The following is a 27,804-nucleotide window of genomic DNA, read 5'->3' as shown; positions in this document are numbered from 1 at the left end:
TATATATATATATCGAATTTCAGATTAAAAAGTCTAAAGAATTTTTATATCTTTTAATATTAAAATTATTTGCAGTTATATCCAAAGAATAAAGTCTTTATTTAACATTTTTCTATGTAGTAAAATTCTATTATTTAGTATAATAATTTTATAAAAATTCTAATTGATTTTTGATTTTATCTTTATTATTTTAAAAAATGGAAGATTTTTATAATTTTGGGCTTTTTGATTAAGAACTATATTATATATTTGTATTTAAACGTTAAGTAAAGTTATAACTTTTAATTTAATAAAATAATTGTCTAGTCTATTTATTTTATTTTAACTATAACTACTCACTTTGTTTTAAAATATTTTTATTAATATATTATTAAGCTTATAATTTTTACTAAGAGATATTTCCATCACTTTTTAAATTTTTTAATTTTTATTTTTTATATTAAAATAAACACTTTATTTTTTTTATATTCTTTTTTAATTTTATTTTTGTAAAAATCTAAAAGAGAGTCTTTTGCTAATTCCATTTCTTTTTTAGAAATATTCTTTTTTTCAAGTTAGTTTTCTTGAGTATTTTGTTATATATTTTGGTTTTTATCGTTTTAAATTAAACAGATTCTTTTATTTAAAAAGGCTCTTTTCTCTTCTGCTATTTCTAAAATCGATTTATACATAATAGAGTCTTTTCCCATTAAAAAAAGAGTTATTTTTTTCGAAATAATCATGACTTCTCCTTAATTTGATAAACAAGTCGCTGTATATTTTCTTTTATTTACTTATTATTATGTGTATTCATTTATATTATTATCTTATATAATATTTTCAAGTCCAAAAAATTAATTAATTTATAAAATAGAAATTCTTATAGTAAATTTTTTTTTTTTTCGCAATTTTTATTTAAGACAAATTCTCCTTATTTAATAATACACCTTTTCAAATAAAAAAATACATATATAAATCTAAATATATATATTTTTTTAAATAAAAAAAAAAAAAAAAAAAAAAAAAAAACCAAAAATCAGCATTATCATAGTCTTCCAAAAAAACATTTTAATTAATTTAAAAAGTCTTATATTTTATATTTTGGACCATATATTTTAATGTTTCGAAATCCCAGTTTTTTAAGAAATCTATTTTAGATAAAACGTAGACTTCTTTATTTATTTATTTATCTTTATTACTATTTAATATTTTCTGAAAATTTTTATATTCAAGAAACCCACAAATAGTTTCTTCTAGAGCAATATAGTACTAATTACAGAAATTATTTTAGATAAATTCGGCATTTGGAAATGATATAAGTCCATTTTCGTATTCGTTTTGTAAAATACTAAATTAACCTTGGTTATTTTCTTTGAATTTTGTTTAATTATATTCTAATGGTTCTTAATCTTTCATTATACCTATTTTACCCTTAAATACTATATATAGAATATGAACTTTTTAATCTATATATATTTATATGTTAAAAAATACATAAATATATATGCACTTTAAGAATATATAATTTCATTTGGTCTAAAACAACTAAATTTAATGTATTTGCAACATTCTAAATGAACTTCATGGCCAATTTGGCGTGTATATTAAGTAAAAAATTAGGTCTATTTAGTTATTTTATATAATGTTTATATTTCGTCCTCATTTCGATTTTTAATGTGAATTTTTAATATTTATTATGTACACTATATATAAATAAATATGAATTTATATATAAAAGAATAAAAGAGCATATATACATATATATTTATATTTATATATATATATATTATTTTTTCATACTTTATTTATTATGTTACTATTTAAATATAGAAAAATTTAATGTTTTCGTTATAATTGGCTTTATTCTTGCTATTATTCACAAGTTTGAGTGGTTACTTTTACTGAATTTAGTTCTTTTAGCTGTTTTAATTTATTTATTAGTAACTTTTTTATTTACATTTTTAAGTTGTTTAAATATATGTATATATATATATATATATATAGGTCAATTTTCTTTAATTGATTTTTTTAAATAAATAATGTTTAATTATATAGTTGAGATTTTAATTATTTATTTTATTTATTAAATATTTACATTTATATTTAGATATATATATATATACGTTCAAATTTATTTAAAAAATAAATATAAAATACCATATACATGTTATTTTTTTTTTATTTACTATAAAATAAAAAGTTAAAATAAAAAACATCTAAAATATTTATTTTTTAATTAATAAACAAAATTATAGATATATAGAAAAAAAGAAAAGAAAAGCATGTCTTAATAAACACTCCGATTTGGTCAAATAATATAATTTTGTATAACTGAATTTGAAGAAAATAAAGGACTAATATATTCCAAAGGCTTTACTGAGCCAAGTTTAAACTTTATAAAATCCCAAAATATTGATGAAATATATAATTATAGGGAATCTCTTTTTCGAATTCTTCCCAATGTGGATTTCTAAGCACATGATAAGTATAAAAAATGCTCCTCCGATTAAAAAAATATGTATAAGGAAAGATTAGAAAGAGAGAATTTTTATTTTTAATAAAAAAAATAATAAGAATATGGATAAAATGTACTTTTAGGAAGTAAAGTTATATTCTAACACTTAGATTCGGGTTTTTTTATTAGCGGAAGTTATAATTGTAGAAGTAGAAATGGATATAGTGTTGAATTAATAGAAGAAATATCAAGTATGTGTATTTATAAATTGGAAAATTATAATAGTTATGATAAAGAGGGCGATTGTATTTTTTTCGGATAATAAATATGTATAAAAAATGATAAAACAGAGAGGTTTTAGATATTAATTTGGAAAGATTTTATCCTTTTGTGCATTTTTAGAATAATTAAAACCCTTTTTTAAATATAAGAAAACCTATATGTGATGATTAAAGGCATTTATGTATACTTTTAAGGGAAAAAGAATGTTCTTTTAGTTTAAAATTAAATGAAGATTATGTTTATTATATATATATATAATAGGCATATTTTTTATTATTGTTATTTTATAGGAAGATGAAGATGTTATTTATAATAATGATTTAGTTTATATTTTTCATAATAAAACAAATGGGTAAGTAGGAAAAGGTATTATAGATGATAATATTTATATTTATGAGGAAAGAAATAATAATAATAACTTTTTATATGATTAAATTTTTTAAATAAATTGGAATTTAGATTGTTAAAATAATCGATAAATTAAATTAAGGCATTTTTTAAGCGGAAAAAGTGCTTAAATTATATAAGATAAACTAGTATTATAGGAAAAGAAAGGTCAGTTTTTGAATGTAGAGATTTTGAAATAAAATAAAGAAGAAAAGAAATTAAACAAAGTAACATATATATAATTCTGGGATTAAAATAGAGAAAAATAATTAAATTAAATATAAAAAAATGATAATAATAATAATAATAAAAATAATAATAATAAAAATAATAATAATAATAATAATAATAATAATGAATAATTTTTACCAGAATTTAATTCCAATATAATTTTCGAGAGATTAAAGCATTAAAAAGAATTTATTTTTTAAATAAATGAATGCCATTTTATAAATAAAAAAAGTCGACATGGATTTAGATTTGAAAAAATTTCTGAAACATAAAAAAATATATCTTATTTGCTCTTTCTACTTAAGAACTTTTATTTTGTTTTTGGAGTTATTTAAAGGAAAAAAGTATTTTTTCAATAAATTTTTTTCAAATAATTTCAAGATTGAATTCTTTGAAAAACTTTTTGTAAGAAAACAATGAATAAAAATAGCTTATATTGAAAGATATAGGAATATTTTTATTACTAGTTTTAATAATTAAGGAAATAATCGAGAATAGAGACTATAAAGAAGAAGAAAAATTACAAATATTACAAATTATATACGAGATATTGGAAAAAGGAATTGAAAATAACGAAAAAATAATAGAAAATTTAATTGAAAATCTAGAGTTGTTTATTTTTAATGCTCTTTTCGTATTAAAAAACGAGGGCTTTGTCGAAAAGCTTATAATTGAGCTTTTAAAAAACGAGAAAAGTGCAAAAAAAATCGACTAGAAGGCAATTTAGACTATAATTTAATTGATTTATTTAAAAAAGGAAAAACCGCATAAAATATAGTGTAAAATTTTGCAGTGTTTTTTGTGGAATTTATAAAATTAAAATGCACTTTTGGAAGCTTTTTTTTAAAAAAAAAATTAGTTTTTTTAAAACTTTCATTTCAAGTTTAAAATTAAGGAAAAAATACGAAAAAAATTATGGTTTTTAACCCTAGTTTTGGATGGATTTCCATAAAAAAAATATATTTTTTGGCTTAATAAGATGTCTCTTTTGAATATTTTTTGGCTTATGTAGATTTATTGGCCAGTTTATGTAAAAATTAAAACAAATAGGGTAAATATATATTGATTAATAAATTAATATCAATATACTGATAAAATTATTACATGATAAACATATTAAAAAATCAAATAAACGTATTCCGTTCCTAAATTTGCTTATTTATGCGTTTTTAGACTGTAAATAATCTTGCAATATACCACAAATGATGAAAGTAAGAGAATGGAATAATATTGATTATGTTTCAGACATGAATATTTCGGATAATGTTGAATTTATTGATAGTTTAAAAGAAGTAAAAAAGTTTATTAAGAAATTTATAAAGGAAGAATTTTAAGGTTTTTATACTAATAATAAATTTATAATTGAGGAGTTTTATAAAGTTTTAGAATTATTTTAGTATTAAAAAAATATATATATATATATATAATTATTAATTTATATATGTTATTATATATATATATAAATATTCATTTATATTTTTATATTTATAAATTATGTAATTATATTATATCTATTTCTCATTTTATATATTATTATAAATAGAAAAAGTATTGAAAAAGGTATATGGAAAAATAGTTATAAATTAGATGAAATATTACCAGAAATTGTAAAAATATTAATTAATTATACTGATACTGATAAAAATTTAAGTAAAATATAATATTTATATATATTTAAATATATATAAATATAATATTATATATATATTATATATATATATATATCTATATTTATTTATTACTTACATATAGGCAATGAAAAACGAAAAGAAGCCGTATTGTATTCTTTGGAAAGAAATATATAAAAAAGTGAGGAGATAATCGAAAAATGTAAATAGAAAATAAGCCATATAATCCAACTTTATATCGAGATTCATACTAATATACGTGTTAGCGATGTCTTATATTATTTAAAATAATTAATGGTAGATAAAGAGAAATAGAAAAGTCCAAAAAAATAGATATTGAAGGACAAATATAGATAGATGAGATATAGTTCTAAGTTTTATTCACATACATTTACTATTTTTGATGAAATAATTAAAAAGACTAAACAATATTAAGATGTATAGGACGAGAAAATATGCTAGAGTGAAATTTGGATTGAAAACTTTTTAAAAATTATAGAAAAAGACGATAAAATTTTTGGTTTTAAATTATATGAATTTTCACTCGTTTTATTTGAGTTAATTATTGTTTTAAATAATAATGAAATTTTTAAACTTTTATTATTCATTTTGTACTCTATTTTTACTTAAAGATAAAAACTACTTGAAAATGTATAGAAAATTATACTCTTTGAAAATGGATTACCTAAATAAATTACATAGTCTATTGGCTATTTTAAATATAAATTACATATTTTATCAAACAAAAGTATACTTATGGCTAATTTAGATAATTAAGGAATACTTTTTGATTATTTTATATCTAAAAGTGATAAAGATTATACTATTTCGCCACTTTCTTAGGCTATTATTTCTAGTTAGAGTCTTAATTAATTAAATAAATACGAATAGATCAGTCCTTTAAGCATATTGCCGAAAAAAGTGATTAATTATGAGAATATAGAAAGTAGTAATAAGATAGATTAAAAGCAAAGTAAATAAAATTATTTTAAAGAAAATTAGAATAACAAATAGTATTAATATATAAATCAATAAAATAATATAAATAACAATATAAGTGAATAAGATAAATTAGATATAAATAATAATAATTTAAATAATAACGAAATCATATATAATAGATTAAATTCTAGAAATATAAAAAATAAATATAAATCCAATACTTGTTTTCTATTTGAAGAAGATTTAAACTATTAAATAAGTCCTATAAAAAAGGTCCTTTTTTAAAAAGAAGCAGAAGATATTAAAAAAGATACTAACTTATAACAATAAAAAGAATTAGATAATTATAATTTAATAAAAACTTAAATTAATGGCAATAATAATTAAAAATATAGTAATAATAAATAAATACCAAAAAATAATCATAATTTACATAATAAAATGAAATAAGATAATTCATAAATATATAGAAGTTTTAATAATAAAAATCTAAATTAATCTATTGCCGATTAATTCGGAATTATTTAAGATTTATATTTTTATTCATAGACTATGAAGAAAGGGTTTTAATTAACAAATTTTAAATTTAGTTTATAAAAAATAGACAAGGAAATATTAAATTCCGATAAAATAATAAATTTTTATAATGAAAGGGAAAAAAATAATATTCTTATTTAAAATTTACTACGTTCTCATGATTTACATTTACCTTTAATTAATTTTCTTTAATTTTGCAAATGTGAAGATTTTTAAAATAATCCACTCCTTTTTTCATTAATTTAAACAGTTTATAATTATTTATGTTTGCTTATATGGAATAATTACGAGTCTTAACTAGAAATTATACCCAAATGTAAGTTTTTAGCACAATAGCATCTCTTTTTTAATACTGGAGCAATAGAATTTTTACTTGATTTATATAAAAACGTCAAATTTTTGCTTTTAAATGCTTCCGAAATTAACTAGACGGCTTCCTTTATATTAAATATAGCTAAAAATGCCAAGACACCTTTATTTTATAAATCTAAATTGGTTTATTTTCTGAAAACTCTAGTAGTTTTGAATAATAATCCTTTAAAATAAAATTAAATTACAATCCTTTAATTGATTTAAGAAAAGCAATTCTAAGACTATATTTTTATTAATGAAAGAAAAAAAATAATCCCCGAATTTTATAACGAAGACTAAAATCTGATAAAAACAAACGGACAAATTTGGTATTTTTATGCCTTTTTTGTACTTTCTACTTTTCTCATAGAAGGAAAAAACAAACTCAATTTAAACAAATTTAGAGGCATATATAATAGTGAGTATTTATTGGAAATATATAGTGAAATTAAAGAGTGTATTTTATTAAAAAAATGTCTCCGAAGTTTCATAAATAGGCTTTTTTATATAGATTTTGATAATTTAGGGGATAAAGAGAGTGTTTTTTGGGACTTTTTAAGAGTTGATTTATAATTTATTATTGAGGAATTGGAGAAAAGTAGGGAAGTTTGGTAAAAAAAGGAGATTTTTTTAAAAAAAGAATTCGATTTTTATATTGAATATAAGTTTTTTTGGAGTTATTTTTGTATTTTTTTAAAGGAAAATATTTTGGCCATTTTCTTTTTGGTTTAAAATGAGGAATTTTTGAATATTTTAATAGAAAATTTGGAAAAAAATGCCAAAAAAAAACAGTTTTTTGCACATAATTTACTTCTTAGGCTTTTTGGGGAAATTTAGAGTCTACATTTTGGACTGTTTTTTAATTTGGAAAATTAAATTAAATATATTAAGGATGTTTTTTTAAATAGAATTTTTTCCTAAAAATAAGCCTTCCCTTTTGAAGCTTTTTGGAGAAATGAAAATCTAATAATAAAAGGCGTTTTAGATGAAAAAATTCAAGTAAATATAAGAAATTTAATATTGGAAGCTTCTCGAGATTGTAAATAGGAAGATTTTTGTATTTAAAATTGTTTAAAAGTACTTTTTTTGGAAAATGATGATAATTAATAAAAAGATTTTTCTTAATATAAGAAATAAACGGCTAAAGAAAGTAATAAAAATAAGGATTTAAATAAATATCTTAACAAAAAATTAAAAAATTTAACTTCCTATTTAAAATATGAAATAAGCTTTGTCTAATTTCTTGAAAAGTATAAAATTATATTTATATTATTATTTTAATAAACAATATAGGGAATAAAGTTAATTATTTGATACTATTAAAAATCTAGAAGATACTAGTAAAGTTTTTTACAATTCAAATATTCCTATATTAAATTCCGATATTTTAATAAAAAACATAATCAAATTTGCTATAAATAATCCCAATTTATAAGATAATTTACATATTTTTTATTTATAATTATTGATTAAATAAATAACTGAGAAGAATAAAAATGAATAATAAGTAAATATATATGTATATATATACATATTTATATTTATATTTTTAGTCTACTTCATAAATTACTATTGATTTATGGGATATACATTATTGGATTTAATATTAAAAAGAAATTGAAGAAACTTAAAATAAAATGCAATCTTTTCAATCTGCAAGGCTTATCTGTGAACTTTTAAAATAGAAAAATCTTGAATAAAGGCTTAAATTAATTAATGAGATTTTACTTTTTGGAATTAGTTAATTATTAGGAGGGAATTAGAATGTCTAAAAAGATTTATTACATATTTTAAAGGAAGATCGGGATAATTTGATACTTTAGAACATAAATAATTTAATATAGAGGCTTTCGAAGGTAATATATAGGATTTCAAAAGAAGAAATCAAGCTATAGCAATTTACTAAAGAAGCTTAGTAATAAAACAATCTATTGATAATATAAAACTATGACTTTTTTTGTGAAAAAAGTTACAATATGATTCGAAAAAATACAGGTCTTTAAGATTCTTGTGACGAATTGTATTTTTTTAGTCAATGTTTGACAATTTTATAGGGAATTTTTAAGTTTTTATAATTAATGTGTGAAAATAATAATATAGAAATGAAAAATTATTTAAGGCAATAAATAAATTTAGATAATAAATTAAAAGTAAAAAACTTTAATTTTATAAATATTTCGAATCAAATTAATTAATTGTTTATCAAAATAATGAATAAAGTAAAATATAAAATAATAATAAATGTATAAATATATAAAAAAATATATAAATTATGTATAAATATATATATATATATATATATATATATATATATTTATTTAATATTTATATATAATTAGGATTTAATTACTATTCCTAATTTTATTATTGATTTTCTTATTGAAGTTACTCAAGTACCTTGCATTTAAAATTAGCTTTCTTTATCTTAAACTACTTTTTACGAAGATATTTTTATTATGGCTTAGTTTTTTAATGTCATTATATATATTATTATTAATTTTAAATATAAATATAGATATAATAAAATAATGTAAATAGATTTTTTATTATAGATGAAGATATTGATTAATTATATTATTTTTATAATAAAGTATTAAAAAAAATTTTAAATGTTTATAATTTCATATATATATATGTATAAATATATAGGTAATTATTAGTGTTTTAGTAGTTTTAGAAAGCCTTAATTAATAAATATATAATGAAATAAAAAATAAACTATAAATAGACTTTTTAGTAATAATTATACAGAGGAATTTACAAAAACTAAATTTAAAAACTCTTTCTTAATTAAAAAAATACCTTTATAGAAAAAATAAAGAAACTGGCTTTTATGATTAACATATTACTGAAATATTAAACAATTTGACTATAATAAAAAGATTTTCGGAATATGATATATAAATAAACTAGATTTTTCATCAAAAATTATCGTCTAGTTATTCCGAAATGATTTTTTATTTAGAAAAGAAAATTGTTTCAATAGAAATACAATACTAAAAGGAACTTAAGTAGTTATATTTCCCCTTTATTCCTTTATTTAACTTTGTGTCAGATGATACGAAAGACAAAATAATGAAAAATGTCAATAGAGAAAGCTAAAGAGAGAAAATAACCGATCTTTTATAATATAAAAATGTCGTCTTTGACGAAATAGAACATAATTTTAGCCTTAATTAAAACAAAATAAGGGCTACTTCTGAAAATATTTAACAAATATAAAAGCTTGTAGTATACATGAGCCTTTTTTTGAATTTATTATTAATTTTATCAGTTAATATTTAATTCGAAAATTTATAAGAAATGAAAATTGTAATAAATAACTATTTAATAAAAATTTTTATAGGAATATTATTTATTATACACCTTATATTGACTCTTTTATTAATTTTATTCACATTCATTAACTAGGTTCCACCAAAAAATGCAAAAATAAACACTCATTGGTCAAAAATAAAACTATTTTATTAAAATGATTAATTTACATTTCTTTCCATATTGCTATCAGCCAGTGTTTTAGGAAATTTAATTCATATAAAATATTAAGTCCTTACATTACCATATGCTATAGTAATTAAATATATTTAAACATATAAAAATATATAAATATATATATAAATATATATATTTAAATATATATTTATATATATATATATATATATATATTATTTATATATTTATATATATTAATAGAGTAAACTAAAATCATCTTAAGGAATAGTTGAAAACGTTTACTAGTCTATATTTTATAAGATGAAGTAATTGATTATTTTTAGTGTATTAGGAATAATGTTTGTGTATATTTTTAGTGTTATTGCATTTGAAAATTATATAAATGAGATTTATAAAGATTTATAAGTTATATAGAATAGATAGACTTGTAATTCATTAATTTTTTGTATGATGACTTTAAGTCTTTCAGATGTAATAGGTAGCTCAATGAGTGATTGGGATACATCAACATTTGTATATAATTCATTGTATTTTGTATTCATAAGTGTACTTTTTATGAACATTGTAAGTGGGATAATGATTGATACTTTTGCAGAAATGAGAGATAAAAGAAATTTTATTGAATAAGATAAAAAAAATAAATGCTTTATTTGTGGATTAGAAAGAACAACAGTATATATATAAAATAAATAAAAATAAAAAAAATAATAATAAATTTATATATTATAATTATATATAAATATATATATATATATATATATATATATTCATATTTATCATATATACTATTAAATTAGATTGAAAATCAAGACAAAAGTTTTGAAGATCATACTAAAAAACATTATTTATGGAATTATATTTTTTATATTTATAGTTTATAAAATAAAGATAGTACTGAATATACAGGATTAGAATATTTTATATCGGATAAATTATAAAATGAAGATATATAATGGATACCTAATTTAACTAGTCTTAACAATTGAATTTTATTATTTTTTAATTATTTTTAAATATATATAGATGTTTTTTTTTATAAAAATTTAATTTCTTAATAATTATTTATATAAAATATTCTAATTATAATAAAAGTATTTAAATTTATAATATACATATATATAAATATAAATTAAAGATATTATATTTTAAATTTATTTATATAATTCCTTTTTATATATATACTTTTATATATTTAAATAGATAATAGTCATTTATTTAATATATTCTTTTAATCGTATCATTAAAATACATTTATTGATAAGTATTTTTCCATATAATCCTTAACTTATTTAAATATATGTTTTTTTATAAACTTTTTAAAAAATTCTTTCTTACCTTATATAATAGCTTCTTATAATAAAATTGATAGTAGATCTACTTTAGTTTATATTTTTGTTACTTTCATTTACTTTTTTATTGATAAATAATATAAATACTTTCTATAATATTATTTATTAGTTGTTAAATTAGTATTTTTTTTAAAAAAAATATTATTAATTATTTAAGAAATTTCACTCAAACAATAAAGCTGTTTTCCAAACAAACTTTCATATTTAAAATCATATTTTTTAGTAAAATAGAAAAGGCAATTTATATTTTATTGTTTTTATTTCCAAATATCCTTTATAAGCTTCTTTTTTATAATATTATAAGGGAAAACATCATTTAAAAAAAAAAAAAAAAATTTTTAATAGTAAAATAAATAATAGTCTTAAATAAGATTATTAATCGTTTTCAATAATTCCTTCTTATATGAAATTATATAATTGATCTTAAAAAGAAGAATATAAGCCAAAGTACTTATTATACTCACATACATTAATTAAAATAATAAATTAAATTATACTTAATTATTTTACTTTATAGTATGGCTTTTTAATTTTTAAAGTATTTCAGAATTATTTTATTAAAAAAAAAAAAAAATCAATCATATTGCTTTATAAATATATTGATTAATATTCAAAATAAGAATAAAAGAAAGAATAAAATTTTTAAATAATTAATAATATAATTAAAACTACAATAAAATAAATTAAATTTAAATCATAGTTTAAGGATTAAATAATATTAATATATTTAGATAGATTTTTTTAACTTATTAATTATAAAAATATTTAAAAAAAAAAAAATATTTATTAAAAAGATAAAAACAATATTAATGGAGGTTAGGATTATTTTAAAAAGAATATAGTTATTATATAAATATATAAATATATATATATATATATATATATATATATATTATATTATTTTATAATTATTATTTTTAATTTTAATATCTTTATATCTTTTTTACAATATATAATATACTATAAATACTATTTAATAATTGAAATTACATATTTTATTTTTTATTTTAAAAAAATAAATAATATAGTTTATAAAAATATATTAAATCTTAATTTAATTATATTTCAATTTATTTTTAAAATAATAAATATATATATATTTATAAATATCATTAGAAAACATGTGAAACTACTTAATTATCAGAACCCCCACTAACAATCATATTTTCTCCTTTTTTTTTTATAAATAAAAATAAAATAAATAAATATAACTAAAAAAATTATAAATAATATAAATACCATTCCAAACAGCTCCAAGTACTTTATCATGATGTGTTTTGATATTAAATAATGGAAAACTAGACCTTTAATCCCAAATCCTTACGCTATGATCATAGCCTGCTGACAAAAACAAATTAGTATTACTTTACAATGCCTAAATATCACTAATCCAACTTTAATGAGCTTTAAAAACCCTCTAAGTAGTAGTTTTTTCCCTGAAATCAATTTATTTTATCTACCCATCTTCTTATCCTACTAGGGCGTTATTTTGTAAAGGGAAAAGAGCAGTAACAGCTGAATTTTTCATATTAAAAATGGCTGATTCCGATTATTTATTTGTATCATAAATTTTTACTGAATGATCAAAAGAACCAGAAATTATTTATTCAAAATCTTTCCAAAAAATAGTACTAATGCAATCACTATGTAAATTTAATTTACTCAAAGGCTCAATTTATTTTTTGTTTAATTTAATTTTCTTATTCCTTTTTTCATCTATAGAATTCTAATATGAAGATTCTTAGAGTATTTTTGCATTCATTTCATATATATATACACCTCCATTATAATTACCAGTCACTATATGTGAGTTTTTTAATGTATTTAGATCTAAAGATTCTATAGATGAATCATTTTCAGATAAATCAGCTAGTTCTTGGTAAATACAGCCATTTTTTTAATATAATAAGGTCCCTATACGTACTTTTTCATCTAAACAGGCTGAATATATTAAATATTCTTTATCTTTTTAGGATATATAGCTGTTTTATATATATATATATATATATATATATGTACCATTATAAATTTATTTATAATGTTTTTTACTTAGGTTATACTTAAATAGCCTTTATTGTTTAATCAGTTATTTAATGGTTTTGTATTTTTTTTAATTATTAGTTATAAATAGATATACTGCCATTATATAAAGAAACAACTATTGGACTTGCTTTTTAGGCATTATATGTATTTAATAAAGATAAATCACTAATCCAGTCTTCTTCAGAATTATCATTTTGCTTTTAAGGTGCTGATAAACTTAATGTATACCATATTTAAATTGTTTCTTCAGAAAAAATGTTGTTTTTTAATAAATGACTTATATAAATATAATAAAAATATTTAAATAAATATATATATTAATTTATATATATATATTTATATATTTATATATATATTTATATATATATATATATTCTTTACGAATTTTACTGTTCCTCGTAAAAAATCATCATTTATTAAAAAATCAAAAGATATATTTTAATATTTTTCGTTATCTTATTATTTTTCTTATTTTAATAACTAAAGGAGAGTCTTTTTTATTTATTATATATTATATTTTTTGTTTTTTATTTACTTCTGTTAGGTCTTTTTCGTTAAAATGCGAAGGTATGTTTATACGTGTTTCTTCTGTTTTATATTCGGAAGGTAAATTTGTTTTAAAAACACAAAAAATTTCACTTTAATGATTATTTTATTGTTATTACATTTTTTATTATAATTAAATGTATATTAGTTTTTTATTTTTAGCTTTTTTTTAATTTATTTTTAGATTATATTTATTGAGTATTTTTTATTTTATTAGAAATAATATTATTATTACAGAAATTAGTAGAATATGTTTTTTTAAAATACAAATTCTATATATATATATATAAAATTAAATATATTTTATGCTAATTAATATATGTATAAAAAAATATAAGAATAAAAATTTAATTTAAATTATAATGATAAATTATATTCATTCGAAAAATTCTCTATAACAATTAACAAGCATTTAAGAAAAAGCTTCATTTTCTAAAAAATGAATATGAGCAGCTCTCCCAATAATTTTATCAAATGAACTTATTTTATATATATATATATATATGTATTTAAATTATTATTATTTAATATTTTTTACTTACTCAATTTAAAATTAACATCTATTCTATAAATTTTATTACATTTAAATGTTCTATATATATTTTAAGCCATTTAATTTATTTGTTAACTTAAAATTAATAAATAAATATTTTATATAAAAAAAAAGTATATAAGATATATATAAATACATATATATATTTATATTTAATAATTTTTTATATATACTTTCCATCTTTCTCAACTATAATTTTAGCTGATTATTAAGTAACATATTAATCTTCATAACTAGTAATAAACATGACATTAACAAACTAATTTAATCCTTATTCTAGACTTAATTTATATATAAAACAGTCTTCTATTTTATAATTGTCTTTTAATAAGAGTTATAATAAGCTATCACTTTTATTAATTTTTTACATAAGCCACATTCCAGTATCTATTAAACTATTATTATTATAATAACACCCTAAATGTGGTGTACAAATAGATACATATGAATACATAATATTTTAAAACTCTTTTAAATAAACTAAAGCTGCCCTAACAATAACCCCTCCCATAGAATGTCCTATAAATGAGATTTTATTAAGACATTTAATATTTCTTTTTTTATATAAAATTTAATTTCCTATGCTAAGTTTCTGCCTAATAAATCTAAATCTTTTTCTGTTTATTACTCATTTATTTTAGATGACATACAATATATATCTGGATATTAACTACATATAATATTTCTTATAATTCTCATATCATATGAACTACCTTTAAATCCATGACATAATATTATTATATGATTTCCTATATTATATTAATATTTATATATTTTATATATATAAACCTATTTTTTATTAAATGCAATTTATATTTTATTTATTTATATTATTTTATATATTAGAGTATATTTCTTCGAAAAAAATAGGATGAATATCTATTTTAGGGAACATATTTATATTTTCTACTCGGAGTTATTTTAAATTTGAAAAGTCATAATTTTTTCTCTATTTAGACGCTATAAGTTGGTTTTATTTCGAAAAATCTTACTTTAAAGTGAATAAATTATCCACTTTATGTCTTTTTCGGAAGATATTCTACATCCATTTTTCATATATAGCCATATTATACTATTTTTGATAGTTTTTTAGTATTTTAAAGTGATTAATTTATAAATAATCAAGTATTTTTTGCCAAAAAAAATACAAATCTTTCTATATAGACATCATTTCTTATCTAATTTGGCAAGTGAAAAAAACTTCATCTTTCATATTGAATTCTTATTGATTTTAAAGCAGAAAAAGAGTGTTTTTTTTAATGAAATTTTCCTCTAAAATCTCTTCTTCTTTTTAACAATTTTTTTATGATATTTTTTTAAAAAAGCGCATTATTTTTTATAAATTTTTTTTTTGAAATTCCACGAAAATCTCATAGAAAACCAAAAGTGGATTTTTAGAAAAATTCTCTTCTAAAAATTTATGTAAATTATAATAAGAATTCTCACAAAAAGCCTAATCTTTAAAATTAAAAGCTAATAGTGCACCATGTAAGCTACTTTATAGAATGCAACAGTTATTTTTATCAAAAAATACCTATATATATTCAAAAAAGAACTCTGAAGCCCTTCTTATGATACATTTACACTCACTTTTTTTCTAAAAACTCATATTTTATCCAATATTTTCTTATTTTGGAGCTATATGGGAGTAGAGGTCGAATTAAATGTAAAATTCGGTACTTTAAAATTATATATTGGCATTTTATTCTATCTAAAAAACACACATTTCATTTAATTAGACCTCTTCTTCGCAATATTTTATCCGAAATTTCTTTGTTTAGTATATATTGTTAATTATTAACCCAGTAGGTTATTATAATGTATTTTTTTTTTATGTTTATAAATTATTTATTTATTTAATTTAAATTGGATTTGCTATATATGTCTATTATTAGTTTTATTATTTAGAAAATATTTAGATTTCTAAATAGTAGACTCCTTAATCAAATAAATCAATATTCCTAAAACTTTCTAAATATATACAAAATTCATATATGGCGTTAAATGACATTATGTTTTTATATAAATATATAAATATATATATATTATTTTTTATTTTTATTTTATTTTTTTTATATATTTATAAATTTATATGTATTATTAAATATATATATATATATATATATATTATTTTTATTTTTACGAATTTTATATTTTGTTTATATAATATAGATTTATATTCTTAATTTAATTATAGATAAAATAATATTTAATATTTATTCCTATATAAATATAGCTATAATTTTAAAATAATATATAATCTATTATATTCAATTTATAATACTTTATATAATTTAATCTTTTGTTAAATTTTCACAAATAAATAAAAACTTGCTATTTTAACCATTTTTCCATAAAACATTACTTTTTTTGATTTCAAATATATCTTTTACACTTTAAAAAAATAATTTTAGATATAAATATATATATATATATATAAATATATATATATATATATATATTTTATTATAAATATATTACCCTTATAATTCATATATAAAATTATCATTTAAAATTTTTATAATTCCTTTAATTCTATGAATAAATATATTTTCTTATTCCCATACTAACTATCCAATTTTATTTTCCAAACTTTTAAAATCAAACTCATAGTCTAATTCGAAAAAAATCGATTTAATTTTATCACTTCCATGTTCGTGACTAACATTTTAATTTTTATTGAAAATATTATATATTTATTATTTCTTTTATTCCATCATATTGAAATTGTCAATATTAAAAATTTCATTTAAATCTACTGAACAAAATTAAGTTTATATCTAAATTGCTAAAGGATTTATTTTATATAACTCTTTTTAAATATAATCGATGTCATCTTTATTTGATTTGTCCTAAAAATAAATATATATTTATATATATATAATTTATATATATATATATATATATATATATATATATATATATATATGTATTATTACTATTTAATTAATTAAAATAGTATCAGCATATATTAATTGCTTTATAAATATATTGTCTTTTTTTAATTATTTAAATCTATATGCTGATAATACTGTATGTATAGATTTTAATTAAGCAGGGCTTTCTAAATTATCATCCACCCAAAAGTTTTTTATTGTCTATATAATATATTTTTATTAATTATTTATATTTTATCTAACTATAAATAATTACTTCAGAAGGATCAGCTAAACCATTAGTTTCAATTAAAATATAATCTAATTTATATTTTTCATCCTAAATTAAATATTCTATAGCATTTAATAAATCACCTCTTTTTTATATATAAAATAGATTAATATAAAATAAAAATTATATATATATATATTTTTCTATAAATATATATATAGATAAAATTATATATATATATATATATATATATTTATATATATATATATCTAATAATAATTTAAAATGAAAATAAATATATAAATATACATATTGATATATATATTTTTTTACTTTGCCGTGCAACATATACATCCGTTTGGCAATTCATAAAATTTATCAAATGGTTTTCCTTAAGAATCAGTCATTAATGGCGATTCTATTCCCATTTCTATATTATTATAAATATTTTATTGTATTTATATTATTAATTTTTTTACACATATATTTTTTATTTTATTATTAAACCATCCGAATATTCATTTTATACGACCGCAACTTTATATTATGTTTGATTTTTTAATATATATTGTATTAATGTTGTTTTTCCTGAACCCAAATAACCAGTTAATATTATTAATTGAGTTTTATTATACTAATTTTACATTATTTTTTTGTATTTTATATATATTATATTAAAAAATATCTTTTTTTAATATTTATTTAAATTAGAATAAAATCAATAACATATAAATATAAAAGAATAACAAAAATGTAAAAATAATAAATCCCTTAAAAACCTTAAAAGGTAATTAAACTTCCTATACCAGAAATAAATTTTTCCAAAATTCTAGGCTAAAAAAGCGGTTTACGTCCTTATCGTAAAGGCGGTGTTCGTATAGAAGAACAAAAAATCTAAAATAAACTTTTTTTCCATAATTATGGTTATGGAGGAGCTGGAATATCTATTTCTTATGGCTATACAAAACTTTTATTTGCCAAATTTGACACTAAATACTCCTCTGATATATAAAAAGAAGTCGCGATAATAGGAGCAGGCTACGCTGGTTTATATACAGCCATTGAATGTGCCAAAAGTGGGTATAAAGTGACTATATATGCTGATAATTTTGTCCATAATCACTAAAATACTCCCCAAGATTTACATTTATAGGCTAAACAATAAATTACTTCTTAAGTAGGGGCTGGTTTATGGTGTCCATTAACCTACGACTACGACAGTAGTGAAGAAATAAAAGAAAGACATAATTTATGTAGCCGAATTAGCTATGATTATTACAAGAATTTGATCTAAAGGGGAAGCCATAAAGGCATTTCTTTTAAAAAAATAATTACTGTAAATCATTTAGAAGGGAATAAAGATTATTCATATAAAAGAAATATTGTGAATGGCATTATAGATGATTATGAGGAAGTTTTAATCACTTTTAATGGCGTAGATATGGCTTAAGGGGAGATTTTTACTACTATATTAATTGAAGGAGATATTTTTTTAAATGAATTGGTAAATGAATGTAAAAAATATGGAGTTATATTTATTAATTAACATTTTGAAAGTCTTGATTAGATTATATAAATTATTCCTTAAAAATTTATTTTTAATTGTAGTTCAATGTCTTCTAGAAAGTTTTTTTAAGATGAAAATTTAGTACCAATTAAAGGATAATTAGTTGTTTTAGAAAAAATTAATAATGTAGATTTTTTCCTAAATATTATTGATAAAAAAGGAACAGAATTGTCTTTATATCCTAACTCAAATTATACACTTCTAGGATATGTTAAATTATATGATAGATGGGATAATTAACCAGAAAAATATATTGGGGATTTCTTAGTATAAAATATTAAATAGTATTTTTAGGAAGCTTAAAAAAAACAAAAATTTTGATAATTAATTAATTTATTTATATAGATATATAAATATATATATATATATATATATATATATATATATATATATATATATATTATTTTATTTTATTTTAATTTTAATTATTTTATTTTTTATTTTTTTATAATTCAATATATATTTTATTTCTATTAATAGAAATTTTAAATAATATAATATTTATAGTTAGGTATATCTTCTAATTTTACATTATTTTTTTAAATAGATTAATTATTAATTATAATTTTAGGTTAAACAAAGTTTTTTTCAATACACATAAATTTTTAACATTATAAAAGATAATTATTTTAATCGAAAAGTATTTTATTAATAATATTATTATTATTTTTAATTTCTTTATCATTATTATTATTATTATTATTATTATTATTATTATTATTATTATTATCTTTATTATAATCTTTATTATTATCATTTTTATTTATTTTATTTTAATTGATATTTATTATTTTATTGATATTTTATTTATATTAGTTTTAATATTAAAGTTTATCAGTAATTTTAAAAGGACTTTATTTTAGATTTATTTAATGTTTGCTGTTTAAACTTTAATTTTTATATATATATATTTTATCTCTGTATTTTTTATTATCATTATATAATTATTAATTATTTGTATAATATTCTTATGTTTTTAAATTATCATATTATGTAGATAATGAATTTTAGTATTCATACAATGATTTTTAAGTTATAATTTTTTGAAAATTTGATATTTTTACACTATTTAAATTTTATTTTTACGGAGATTTTAAAGAATTTAGTTTTTCATATATATCAGGGTTTTCATCTAAAATTATAGACCCCTCGTTTGAAAAGCTTTATTACTTTATTTTTATTTTATTTAAGTTAGCAAATGATTGTATTTATTAATTTGTATTTTTAATAATTAATTAATTTTAATGTTTAGGTGATTCTTATATTTATATAAATGGATTTGATCCTAAATTTATATTTAATATGCTCATTAATACAATTGTTTTTTTTATAAAAAATATGTTTTATTTTTATTAATTTAATATATTATAACTTCAGATTATATTAATAAATATTAATATTATAATTTATTTATTTTAAAACACGAGTATTTTTAAATTTAAAAAAAAAAAAAATTAAGTATTTATTATATAATTAAATATTTTATTTTTTTTGTTAATAATAAAATAATTTTTTAAAAAAATTTAAATAAAATAAAGTAATATATATAATTTAAAATAAACAAAAATAATATAATTATGATAATTATTTTAATTATATTTTTAAAATGATTGATATATATATTTATAATATATTAATTTTTCATATTAATGAATTTATTTTTAAATTACCTTAAGTAATTTTTAATTTTAATTATATATACTTCTTATAGAAATATAATAATTATTTTTTTATCATTTTATTATTTACTATATTAACTATAACTTTTAAATTTTTATTTTATTTATTATCTTTATTATTATAAATAACTACTATTGGCCTATTATTTTTGTTGTTTTATTAAATTTTGTATTATTTAATTTTATTTAACATGAATATTTAAGCATTTCTTATTTTCGAGGTCTTTAAAAGGAAATTTATTATTTTTATTTCGTTAATTTAATAAGTTAACTTTAGATTTATTTATTAATTTAACATTTTAAATATTTATTTACATTTTTTAGTTAATTTATAATTATAAATTTTATTTTTCATTAACAAAATCATAATTTAAATTATTGAATAAACTAGAATTTTATTCTTTCTTTTATTAAGAATTACAATAATTTAAATATTTATTTTATTATTTTTATTTTAAACTATAATTTTTATAATCTTTGTTATATTAACTAATACTTTTTACATTTTTAAATAATTTGTACTAAACTAAAGTACTAGTTCTTTCCTAAATTTTACCATTTTATTATTCAATGATAAAATTGAATAAATCTTTACTACTTCTACTATTATAAGAGTTATATTCTTTGTTAATTTTTAAATTAGAAATGTATTATTCTTTAAAAATTTAATCAACTAAATCTTATTATTATATTTGGAAATTATTAATTCTCATTTGTTTTTCAAAAATTGTATTTTTATTTAAATAATTCTAAAGAATACTATTAGCATCTTTATTTTTTTGAATTTTTTAAAAACTAAAATTTTTATAGTTTACTATTTTATTATATTTAAAATTTAAGCTTTATTATATCTTATTTTCCATAAAAAGCCTCTTTTCTTAAGCTTTTTCATAGAAAAGTTAATTTATATAATTACTTTCACTCAAAATATTCAAATAGTCCTTTATTTAAACTGCAAAAACCTTACATATACTTGAAATTACACAACTATTATATTAAAAAAAGCTTCTATTATAATTCTCGTTATTTTCATTTTTTTTTAATTCATAAAAACTATTACTTATTGATTTTTATTATTATTCATAAATATACTCGTTTCCCAATATTTCATATTGACCTTATATAGATATTTATGCTTTTATATTTGAACCTTTATTTTACTCTATTTCAATGTTTTTATAACACTAAACTTCTCCTTTATAAATAATATATATATTATTTATAAATTCGCCTTATTTTATTAAAAAATTTCCGTTTTAATATTTTTACTTTGTAAAATATTATTAAATCTTTGAATATTTTTCTTTATATTTATTACATTCTTTAATACCTATACTTTTGAATAAAAAATTCACTTTTTATACTATTTTTTAGCAGCTATATTATTCTAGTATTTAATTTACTTTTTGTAAATTAATGTGTAATAAAAAACAGTCTTGGTTACATATTAGAATTTATTTTATATATTTTTCTTAAATTAATATTAAATTTCCAAAATGATCGCCTTAAGTGTATAATTAACTATACTTAAATTTAAAATAATTACGAGAATTTGTAAAAAAATGAAGGTTTTCTTATAAATTTATATCCAAATCTTTATGTAAAATGGAAATTAATTTTTTAAATTTTAAATGGCTTTTATTTATTTATAAATCGAATTTCACATATATTAATTATTGTTTTATTCTTATTATTTTTTAGACTATTTTTTAAAAATGCCTTTTATTATTTTAATAATCTTAAGCCTTTAATCTATTATTCTTTTGTTCTTCTTTTATTTTTTAATATGTTTAATTCATTTAATTTATATTTTATATTTAATTTGTTAACCCTATAATTTATCCTTTTATAATAACATATAAGTCTTCTGGAATATCATTTTCTTAAAATAATATATCTCCTTAATTTATCAATTTTAATTCCATTATTTTACATATCTTTTTTGCTAAATTTTTCTTTTTGTATTTCTCGTTAGAATTTAATTTCTAAAAAAAACATAATTTACTTAGTAAAAATTCTAGTTAATTAATATCTTAATTTGTCTTTTCTTATTTATTCATTAATTCTAGTATATTTTCACAATTCATTTTATAAAAAATATTGAAATGTATAATGTTGGATAATATATTTTTTATTAAAAAAAAAAAAAAAAAAAATTTAAATAAAAAAAAAAAATGAATATTTTTTATAATTAAAATTAGTAAATGTTTTATAAAAATAATACATAATAATATATTAATTAATATATGATATTAGAAAATAATATATTAAATGGATATTATAAATTATATTATATTTTGAACTATACTTAAAAAAAATATAATATTTATACATATTTATTTTTATTCAGAATTGAAAAGGTCTATTCAAAAAACAAAAAAAACACAAAAAACACACACAAAAACATAAAAACATAAAAATTTATAATATTAACAAAAAAAAAAAATATAAAAAAATGGATTTTAATTAAATAAATGAAAAATTAGTTTAAATTATTTTATAAGAAATAATTAATGATGTTTTGTAAGCTTTTAATTAATAACCCTAAAAATAGCCATAAAATAATCATAAAAAAAACACATAAATATAATTCTTAGATTTAATATAAAAAAGTGAATATAACATTATAAGATAAATCCAATATATAAATAAAAAAACTAAAAACCCAATAAAAATGGTTCATTTATAAGTCCATAAATAACATGTTAATAATTTATGTGGTTTTTATGCTTTATTTAATTTAATAGAAAGTATTGAAGCAATAAAAGAGCCTGAAAAAACATTAAAATATAACTCATCGGCTGAGTTTTGGAAGTTTTAATTATAAATTTTAAACTTTTTATGGTAATATAAGTAATTATACAAAGAAAATAATAACAAATGGCCTTGGAGACATTACGATATATTCCATGGAGATTTCGAAAGGACTTATTTATAAATAATATCTTAATATAACGAAAGGTTTTTAGATGCTTTATAGAACGGGGAAAAAATATAAATGATATATGCTTAGTTTGAATTTTAGTTCGGGAAAATGCTCATAGACATTAATAGTTTATAAAAAAAGATTAATTATTTTATTTAATTTAATGAACCTGATTAAAATATACTATTCCCTATAATGCTAGGGATTACTAATCATTGGGTGAGTTTTTTAGCACATAAGGATAATAAAGGAAATTTAGAGTTTTTTTATTTTGATAGTAGAAATAGGGATTATTTAGAATGGAATAATTAATAAATTGAAGATTATTTGGCCTATAAATAAAATAAGAGAGTAAAAAAATTCAGTAATTTTGAACTTTTGGTCATTAGATAGGGAGTAGTTGATATTTAATTAAGTTTAGAAATTTTATGTTAATGCTTAATTGGAAATAAAAGTCTTTATTTTTATTAATCAAATAGTCTTTTTTTAGAATTTTTTAATTAGTTTTTGTTTAAAGTAGAAGATTTTAAGAATGGTATGTATATTTTCTAAGAGCAATAAATAGAAGATTTTGAAAATTTTTGTTTAGATTATCATTATTCTATTGTTTCTTTTTTTAAAATTTAGAATGCTTAAGGAAATTTGACTGAGGAAAACCTGACAAAATTAAATGGATTTATATATGTATTTAAAATATTTTATGATTAAATTTAAAAGAGGATTTAATTGAATTTTAAAAGTAAAAATAAATAAATTATTGATAATATAAAAAACTTTTTATTTTTATAAAAAATATGAGATTTATTTTAAATATAATAAAATATTTATATACAAATAATTAATATTGTTTTATATATGTAAATATATATATTATATAGTTTTTTCTTAAAAAGGGATAAATATAAAATTTTAAAATAATTTATTAATTTAATATAAAAAGAAAAATATAAAGATATATATATATAAATATATTTAAATATTTTTTTATATCTTTTAATATATATTATTATATTTTTGATTTTTGGTCATGTATATTTTATTATTTCATTTTACTTTTTATAAAACTTATTTAAACGGCTATAATCTATTATTTTATTCTATTTTTTATATATGGTATTTTTATGCTTTAAAATTTTTCAAAATTATATAAAGATAATAATTTAAAGTTATATATATTAAATTTTTTTATTTTATATTTATTTTGATTTTGTTTCTATAAGTAAATTATATAAAAATTAAGATAGTAAAATATAATATATATATATATATTTTTAAATAATAATATTTTTTTTTTTTTTTACATATATATAAATTAATCATTATTTAAGTTTTTTAGATTTTTTAAAAATTTTTTTATCATTATTATAAAATTTTTCGACAAATAGACTTGACTAAATAGTGTATCTAAATTCCTCATCCCAATTAATTTAATTTAATTTTTATATTTATGTCCTTTTATTTTCTAAAACTTTAATTTAGTTATTATCAATCTCTATATATGTAACATACAGTCTAAACATTTATAACGAATCTTCATTTAATGCATGATATTTTTAGTTTAAAGTAATAAATAAATCAATATTATCATAAGTTTACATTTTTAAATGTATTTTAGAAAAAGTACTATTGAAATTGATTAATTAATTTAACATATGCTTAATAAAGTTAATTTATTAACTACAATTAAGAAAATTTAATTAACCATTCCTTAACGTTATTTATTTATATTATTAAGGACAAACGCCTAATAATTCTAAGAATCTATTACTTAAATTAGTCTATTTATATTCCGTATCTCCAGTTTCTAGGTTAGTAATTGTTTATGAAGTAAAGTAAATAAGATCTTATTAGACTAAATCTGCTAATATATTATCTTAAAAGATTTTAAACTTATCTTTTATTCTATTTTAATATTCATATATATCATTATCAATTTTAAACTATTGTATTTATTTTATATATTAATTTATTATCAAATCATATTTCTCTAATAAATCAGCCAATTCTTTATAATCTTAAGATTGGCAAGCATAAAGTAGATTTCTTATTTATTATGAAGATCTCATTGGTTTTTATATTTATTTCATATATGTAGTTACATAACTTTTATTTATTATAATATTTTCTAAATTCATAAAATAATTCCAAGAGGCCTATTTACTATAATCTAAACATTTATAAGATATAGGCTATATACAAAAACAGCCATATAAATAATAAATATACTTTTCAGATAATGGGTATATGGGATTAATTTAAATTATATATTTTGATTACTTTTATTTAATTTCTTTAATAATTTTTTTATTTTTATTTTTATTTTTTAAAGTTCTTATAGGTATTTGAGTTAATGAATTGGATTTTTATATTAAATCGTAGTCTTATGTAGTTGAGAATTAAAATTATTATTTTTATTAATCAAATACTTCAAATTATATATCGAAATTTTTACTTGGAAAATTAGAAAAGTTAAGCATTCTATAATTAGATAGAATTTTTTTTAATTATTTAATATATTTATTATATAATTTTATTATAATATAAAATATTTAATATTTTTTTTTATCATATTTGAAACGCTTACGAAAAATTTAATTATAAAATTATAATTATTAATTTTTAATAATAAATATTAAAATATAAATTTATTTTATTAATCTTTTTTTTATTAAAAGTCATTAATACTTTTTATTATTTATTATTTAAAAATTTTTAAATTTTATTTAATTAATTGTTTTATAAAATATATCATTTATCTGTACACTTTTTTTATAATTAGTAATATTATTGAAAAATTACATCTTACTTTTTTATTAATATATACATAAGAATAATATAATTATTATAATATTATAATTTTTTTTAAAGAAATAGATATAAATAATCATATATATATTAAATTACAAATAATATATAAGATATTTTTTTTAAAAAAAAAATTAATCTAATTATTATTAATTTATATTTATTATTTTACTTTTAAAATATATTTTTTTTTTGCTTAACTTATTTTTAAATTTTTATAAAAAAAAATTATTTTTTAAAAAAATAATTTAATTTATCTAAACTTAATTTAAAGATATAATTTTTTACATATTTTTAAATGATTATCTATTAAAATGTTAATTTTTTGATTTTATTTATAATTTTAATTTTTTATTATAAAATATATGAAATTTATAAAATTTTGTAAATATTAAATTTTTGTATTTAAAATAATATTTACTTATATATTGTGTTTTTATAATATAATAAATTACTCTTTAGTATTCTTTATTTTTTATATTTCTAAAAGCACTATAATTGAAAAACATAAGCGAGAATCAATGTATAAAGTTAATTTAAAAAAAAAAATATTATTAAATAGATTTAATTCAATAACAAAAATATTCTTTAGTTATTAATTTAATATATATATTATAAATAAATAATTCTAAAGATATTAAATATTATATAGAAAAAGATAATTCTAGTTATTTATTACAGAAATATAAAATATTAATGGATTGTAAAGTTAAAATTTATAAAATTAAATTTAAAATAAATCTTTAGAAAAAATAATATAAGATAATAGAAATTATAATTATTCAAATAAGTAAAATTATAATTATGAAAAAGAAAGGATATATTATAATAAATAAAAAAATTATGTAAAACTATAAAATAAATTTAAAATATTGGTTATTAAAAATTAAATGTAATTTCCTTAATTATTAATTTTTAAATATTATAATAATACCAAATAATAATAAGTTAAGCATCAAAATTAATATAAAATAATCTTTATA

General features: G+C 16.5%; 4 protein-coding genes across 4 annotated transcripts, besides 38 other annotated features; 3 read left to right on the top strand and 1 right to left on the bottom strand. All coding sequences in view use genetic code 6, as the record gives it.

The window, feature by feature from the left end:
* Positions 1 to 11: part of a microsatellite that runs on past the window's edge.
* Positions 12 to 980: 969 nt separating this feature from the next.
* Positions 981 to 1,008: a microsatellite.
* A 2,002-nt stretch (positions 1,009 to 3,010) lies between these two features.
* Positions 3,011 to 3,720, top strand: IMG5_002720 (hypothetical protein; the record flags this gene model as incomplete). Its single annotated transcript, XM_004039995.1, has 2 exons — positions 3,011 to 3,068; positions 3,272 to 3,720. 2 exons carry the CDS (start codon positions 3,011 to 3,013, stop codon positions 3,718 to 3,720), a joined length of 507 nt encoding a protein of 168 aa, XP_004040043.1.
* Positions 3,395 to 3,466: a microsatellite.
* A 642-nt stretch (positions 3,721 to 4,362) lies between the features above and the next one.
* On the top strand, positions 4,363 to 11,231 carry IMG5_002710 (hypothetical protein; the record flags this gene model as incomplete). The annotated part of the gene is made up of 7 exons (XM_004039994.1): positions 4,363 to 4,730; positions 4,878 to 5,818; positions 6,434 to 8,042; positions 8,282 to 9,011; positions 9,132 to 9,382; positions 9,453 to 10,917; positions 11,043 to 11,231. 7 exons carry the CDS (start codon positions 4,363 to 4,365, stop codon positions 11,229 to 11,231), a joined length of 5,553 nt encoding a protein of 1,850 aa, XP_004040042.1.
* Positions 4,742 to 4,801: a microsatellite.
* Positions 4,988 to 5,069: a microsatellite.
* Positions 4,990 to 5,065: a microsatellite.
* Positions 8,997 to 9,079: a microsatellite.
* Positions 9,014 to 9,087: a microsatellite.
* Positions 9,015 to 9,103: a microsatellite.
* Positions 9,038 to 9,106: a microsatellite.
* Positions 9,054 to 9,126: a microsatellite.
* Positions 10,368 to 10,458: a microsatellite.
* Positions 10,383 to 10,458: a microsatellite.
* Positions 10,391 to 10,479: a microsatellite.
* Positions 10,926 to 10,960: a microsatellite.
* Positions 10,963 to 11,030: a microsatellite.
* Positions 11,232 to 11,305: 74 nt separating the features above from the next.
* Positions 11,306 to 11,354: a microsatellite.
* A 1,002-nt stretch (positions 11,355 to 12,356) lies between these two features.
* Positions 12,357 to 12,402: a microsatellite.
* A 38-nt stretch (positions 12,403 to 12,440) lies between these two features.
* Positions 12,441 to 12,492: a microsatellite.
* A 283-nt stretch (positions 12,493 to 12,775) lies between these two features.
* Positions 12,776 to 12,832: a microsatellite.
* Positions 12,777 to 12,815: a microsatellite.
* Positions 12,777 to 12,832: a microsatellite.
* A 750-nt stretch (positions 12,833 to 13,582) lies between these two features.
* Positions 13,583 to 13,609: a microsatellite.
* A 324-nt stretch (positions 13,610 to 13,933) lies between these two features.
* Positions 13,934 to 14,011: a microsatellite.
* Positions 13,934 to 14,012: a microsatellite.
* Positions 13,946 to 14,011: a microsatellite.
* A 1,419-nt stretch (positions 14,013 to 15,431) lies between the features above and the next one.
* IMG5_002700 (hypothetical protein) lies at positions 15,432 to 18,272 on the bottom strand (the record flags this gene model as incomplete). Its single annotated transcript, XM_004039993.1, has 8 exons — positions 15,432 to 15,485; positions 16,880 to 16,917; positions 17,021 to 17,130; positions 17,218 to 17,397; positions 17,548 to 17,588; positions 17,676 to 17,834; positions 17,890 to 17,989; positions 18,178 to 18,272. The coding sequence occupies 8 exons, from the start codon at positions 18,270 to 18,272 to the stop codon at positions 15,432 to 15,434; spliced, it is 777 nt and encodes a 258-aa protein (XP_004040041.1).
* Positions 16,774 to 16,818: a microsatellite.
* Positions 16,810 to 16,864: a microsatellite.
* Positions 17,139 to 17,215: a microsatellite.
* Positions 17,151 to 17,198: a microsatellite.
* Positions 17,152 to 17,216: a microsatellite.
* Positions 17,599 to 17,665: a microsatellite.
* Positions 18,029 to 18,113: a microsatellite.
* Positions 18,273 to 18,595: 323 nt separating the features above from the next.
* IMG5_002690 (hypothetical protein) lies at positions 18,596 to 19,732 on the top strand (the record flags this gene model as incomplete). The annotated part of the gene is made up of 1 exon (XM_004039992.1): positions 18,596 to 19,732. The coding sequence occupies one exon, from the start codon at positions 18,596 to 18,598 to the stop codon at positions 19,730 to 19,732; it is 1,137 nt and encodes a 378-aa protein (XP_004040040.1).
* Positions 19,733 to 19,749: 17 nt separating this feature from the next.
* Positions 19,750 to 19,812: a microsatellite.
* Positions 19,810 to 19,860: a microsatellite.
* A 192-nt stretch (positions 19,861 to 20,052) lies between these two features.
* Positions 20,053 to 20,184: a microsatellite.
* A 1,178-nt stretch (positions 20,185 to 21,362) lies between these two features.
* Positions 21,363 to 21,440: a microsatellite.
* A 5,592-nt stretch (positions 21,441 to 27,032) lies between these two features.
* Positions 27,033 to 27,070: a microsatellite.
* Between the last annotated feature and the right edge of the window lie 734 nt (positions 27,071 to 27,804).

The sequence above is a fragment of the Ichthyophthirius multifiliis genome, assembly GCF_000220395.1.
Source record: "Ichthyophthirius multifiliis unplaced genomic scaffold scaff_1120509249421, whole genome shotgun sequence".
NCBI lineage: Eukaryota > Ciliophora > Oligohymenophorea > Hymenostomatida > Ichthyophthirius > Ichthyophthirius multifiliis.
Note: the sequence above shows the minus strand (reverse complement) of the source record. Positions and strands in the feature narration are given on the sequence as shown.